Source organism: Rhagoletis pomonella, unplaced genomic scaffold (assembly GCF_013731165.1).
Source record: "Rhagoletis pomonella isolate Grant_MI unplaced genomic scaffold, Rhpom_1.0 Rhpom_scaffold_00003, whole genome shotgun sequence".
NCBI lineage: Eukaryota > Metazoa > Arthropoda > Insecta > Diptera > Tephritidae > Rhagoletis > Rhagoletis pomonella.
This window is the reverse complement of record NW_023458557.1, coordinates 49,260,231-49,265,312: the sequence shown is the minus strand read 5'-3', so window position 1 is coordinate 49,265,312 and position 5,082 is coordinate 49,260,231. Positions and strand designations below refer to the sequence as shown.

The 5,082-nt window shown below is 32.5% G+C and overlaps 1 protein-coding gene across 1 annotated transcript; it reads right to left on the bottom strand.

The window, feature by feature from the left end:
• Window positions 1-631: 631 nt before the first annotated feature.
• LOC118736596 lies at window positions 632-1,951 on the bottom strand. Its single transcript, XM_036466647.1, has 2 exons — window positions 1,743-1,951; window positions 632-1,080 (listed from the first exon to the last, which is right to left on the bottom strand). Exons 1-2 carry the CDS (start codon window positions 1,746-1,748, stop codon window positions 772-774), a joined length of 315 nt encoding a protein of 104 aa, XP_036322540.1. The 5' UTR covers window positions 1,749-1,951; the 3' UTR covers window positions 632-771.
• Between the last annotated feature and the right edge of the window lie 3,131 nt (window positions 1,952-5,082).

Here is a 5,082-nt window from a genome sequence, read left to right as displayed (position 1 = left end):
ATCATTTAAACATCTCGGACTCGCCCACCGCTAAAATGATTATTTAAATCTAAAGTATATATTAAATGATATTTAATATTTGCTTTAGAGATGAAATTTCGGCAAATTTGTTTAAACAAAAATGTTAAGCGCATACGCAGAATGTGGAAGCGAGATTCTTCTGTTTGCGTTTCTATGTTTATATCATTTATCAGTTTAAGCACATACGATTAAATCCGATCCGAAAGAAACATTTATTAGTTGCATTGAGTTACGCAAAAATAGTGCCGAAAATCAATCGATTGTGCTGAAGGTGCCGGCTGGTGCCGAAAATGGCACAATGCACACTCATTTTCCATCACTGTCACATACAATCTCACTATTCTTTTGATTTCGTTTTCCCCTTCCGATAACTTTTTGCTTGTCCAGCACCGCTGTGCAAAGCTTTGCACGCGCAGTCGCCCGCGACATATATGTGCTGATTTGGGCATCCCTAGCCTACAGTATTCGTTGCTTATGTTTTTCTCATAGTAATTAATAATTTTTGCTTTAAAAGTTTCCCATTTAGCAAGGAATAAATGTGTTTTCTCAGAATACATGAACTGAAAATCAATTTCAATCTGTAAATTACAAACGGAAAGTACACGGTTAATTCCAGATATTCCCTTCTTAGTTACCATAAATTGTAATAAAATGTTACCATAAAAATGGATAAATAAAATCACTACGAAAAACAATTAATCGTTTTTTCATACCAAATCAAGCCTGTGCATGTGACAATTTTGACCAAGCTTAAAAAAAATCCAAGGGACTCAAATTACATAGGTCTCGCTGCCTTAAATGAAAGGTTTTATTCCATTTGTCGCAAACTTCGGCCCAATCCGCACAGTCTCTGTTTAAGGATGTTTTATATGCTTCGGAAACCGACTCATCAACTTCTGGAGTTTGGACAATCGATCTGTTAGCATAGTTTTTATCTTTGCTCTCAGACGGCTCAGATAAACCTTCAACCTTTCGGTGCTTCGATTTTTGGTTTTTATACTGTGAATACAACTTTCCAGACAGATTGTTTTTTCCTTGCCTCGAAATGAAGTAATAGTCCTATAAAATATTGGAAAATAGTCCTATTTTAAATGCAGAAAACTATGTGCATAGTGGCGGTCAGCTAAATAGCACACTCTTATTTTTTACAATATTCACAATGTTTTATGTGATACATTTTTTTCGTTGATTTTTTATAAAAACACAGTACGTTCTATAACATAAACCGTATAAGTCAAAGTTTAAAACTTTGTGTACAGTTCAGGAAAATTTAACATATTTCAAAATGATGTTACAAAAATTTTCAGCATCAGCAAAATCTATTTTTACGCAACACCCTCGACAAAAAAGTCACAAATCAACGGAATTTTTCAGAGTTTTCAAACCTGCACAATTGAATGGGCTACAAAACTGCATACCCAAAAAATTTCTAAAAAAATCTGAAAAAAATTTAAAATTATGATGCAATTTTTTGAAATTTTTAAGTTTCTAAAAATTCTTAAAAAATTTTAAAATTATGATGCAATTTTTTTGAAATTTATTAAATTTTCCTGATCTGCACACAAAGTTTTAAACTTTGACTTACACGGTTTATGTTATGGAATCTACAATTTTTTATAAAAAATTAACGACACAATTTTATCGCGTAAAACATTGTGAATGTTGTAAAAAATAAAAGTGTGCTATTTGGATGAGTGCCACTGTATATTAGCTAAATTTACCTGCATATTAACTTCACTGGGAAATATGGAGCATATTTCATCCACTATGCAAGGAAAGTCCTGCACTCTAAGATTAATATTCTTTGAAATAACCTCTTCCAATACAATATTAATTATATCCTCTCTTTGTGCATTTGTAAGCGTTTTATTTTTGTAGTCAGACTTAAGAAGAGCTCGGCCTCGCACAGAATTCTTAAGCAAAGTTGTCAAATCCTGTAGTAAGAAATAAATAATATAGTGACAAATAAAGTTATTCACATAGAGAATTTTTTGCAGTATAGGCATGCAAAGTTTTTTTCTAATTTCTTTTCGATAATTTTTTTTAAGAAAGTTCCTACTACACTACACTTTGTAAAAAAGTCAGGATAATTCAATAAATTTGCATACTAATGTGTACCTTTCTATTCAGATTTACAGAAAAATTCCAAATATGGACTCTTATAGCCCGCTCAAATTTTAGTGTTATAAAAAAGTTTAAAGTTGCTAGAAAGTAACATTTATTTTTGTTCCGGACGGTGCCATAATTATCTTCCATATAAAAAAAGTTGTCTGTACTTTCTATGGAAGAAACTGCATAAAAAAAATTTTTCGAAACTACGCGATTTTGCAGCAACTTAAAACTTCCACTTTGTTATATCAAAATTGAATAGGCTATAAAACTGCATACTTAGAATTAAAAAAAAAAAATTATCGAAAAAAAAAAATTATAATACAAACCTTCTTATATATTGTGAAAAATTGTCTGTGCCAATATTTTTGTTCGCCACAGTACACTCTGATATATTAAATTTACATATACCTTTTTTAGGATTTGCTTTATATTTTCTGTTGTCGTTTCTAGCCAAGCACCCACATTAGATGGCACGGAAATTGTATCATCGTCTATTCAAAACTAATAAGGACTGACTATCGAAGATCGAAAGTGTAATTTGTATTATGAGCTATGCAAGCGTGTCGAAATTTTCGTTGAGTATCTTATTTTCTGTCGAACAGAATTTTGCTTTCGTTGGTGTAGCGAAGTGTTAGAAAATTGTGAAAAGTTTATGATTTTGCATTTGTTTTCTTACTTTTTGGCGGCTAGACACTAATTTGGAACGTGTTTTATTAATTTCATTTCTAACGTCGTGAATACTAAACACAAGCTCGAAAGGCTAGTTTTACTTGTGAAAAAAATCCCAATACTCTGTTGGCACGATCTCTGAGAACAAAATCATAGAGCTGTTTATAGTTTTAATATATTTTAAACAGATTTGGATCACAAAATTTCTTAAATATATTGTATGTCAAAATATATTCAAAATACTACACTTAAACTCTCTTTGGGCCTGTTTATCAGTGCACGGCCGTGGTTTAAACTAAGTTTAAACGCCCGATCTGGCTGGTTTAAACTAAGATCAGCCAATCAAATGCCAGCCAGCTGTTAAATTTAAACTCAACTTACTTAATCTAAGTTTAAACTGGCACTGAAAAACCGGCCCTTAAACGTTTCTGTTCCTGGCCAATGTTCTATGCTCTCATCCTCTGACGAATCGTTCAACCAGAACTCCGTTGTACTAATTTTTACCACGTTTTTATAAACTCGCTTTCCTTTATATTTCGTTTTTATTTACACAAATTTACATAAATATGTATAAGCACACTATTTAGTTTGCTCGATTTGTAAACAAAGCTTCTCAGCGGTGAAAAATATACTATTGTGAACAACCTAAACGAGCGAAATTCACAAGGCTCTGGACATGCCAACGGCAGGGATTTTGCAAAAATCATGACACCTAACGTTCTTAAAAAACTTTCCACAAAAAAAGTTATGTATACATACATACGCATGTTATATTAGTTACTATATTAGTTATATTTTCAACGCACTACCATGTAAATTACATTTACGATTTAAAAAAATTCACTTTTGGCTATGGTCGCAACTGCGATCCATATTTTATGACTATTTTACGTTAATAACTTTGCAAATTTTTTCATGTACAAAAACTACTTGAATTTTAGTGTGGAAAATTTTCATCTCACTTACCGCTTAAATAAGGAAGCACATCAGGCAAATTAAAATCTGTTAATAATTTTAACAGGCCGTCGTCTTGCGTTTTGTCCTCTGTTTCAATATCACTCATTATTTCGATTTTACCAATCACAAAACAACCGACTTCACACGCGACAAAAATAAAACTAAAAAATTGCTCAACGTAGTATTTTTGGACCGCTATTCGCACACTGCGACGTCGCTCGGTGCCATCAGCAATGTACGTACATATGTATTCGAGTCCAGCGCAAGTGTATTTGCCGCATTTCGTTCAATAAGTACTCCTTGCATTGTACTCTACTCCCAACACATTGTTACTCTTTTTCCGCATACATACACTACTTGGCGTTGAGAGAGTAAATACTTGACGTACTTGCTATTACTCCACCAAAGTAGGTACTCTACTTTCTCTCATCGCGTACAAGAAATATTTGCTGCTGCCAACAGTGATCGGACTTAAAAATCTGTGTGGTAGAATCTGGAAAAAAATTTGGTAGATTTCAAAAAAATGTGTTAGATCTCAGGCTTTGGATCAAACTTTGTACAAAAATTAAAGAAATTCTGTAAGGTTTCACCTAAATTGCAAACTTTTTAATTAGACTCTAAAAAAAAATTAACTTTAGTATAACAAAGTGCTAGATTGAAGTTGCTAAAAATTGCGTTGAGTTTTGGCATTTTGTTTCCTTGACAGTGTAAAGCGGTTCCTTCCATATCAAGATATTTTTCGAACATAATTTTTTTTTGCAACCTTGCGGAGTGTTGCCAGCGTTTCTTTTTATCACATCATGATGTAGCGAACAAATGTGGCACGTTACAGAAACCTACTTGGGATTTGCCGATTTTGACAATTCTCAACTAAATGTAAACAACGCCTCAGAAACTTTAGATGCACTGAAATTTGCTAATACTTATAATAATACTTATATGTATGTATAAAAAATTCAAAGGCAACTACGATTGGCCGGCGTATGAATGTCGCTACACTTGCACAGATATACATATAAACAACAACACAGATGTGAGTACTGCTGGCACGCCGACAGCAGCGTATGCATGCCATGACTTGTAAAGAATAACGGTACAGCGTCGTTGTATTCAACTTTAAGATTTTTGATTCTTCTTTTAAGAATTTTGAGACCAACAATAAGAATATCTGTTATGTTCTTGATTTGAGTACACATTAGTTTCGTTCTAAGCTTATTTTTTCTTAATATAAGTACATTATTCTTATTTGAAGCTTTTTGAATCTTAATTTGACAAAACAAGAACGGGAAATTCTTATTCTAAGAATATTTAAGACCGTACTTT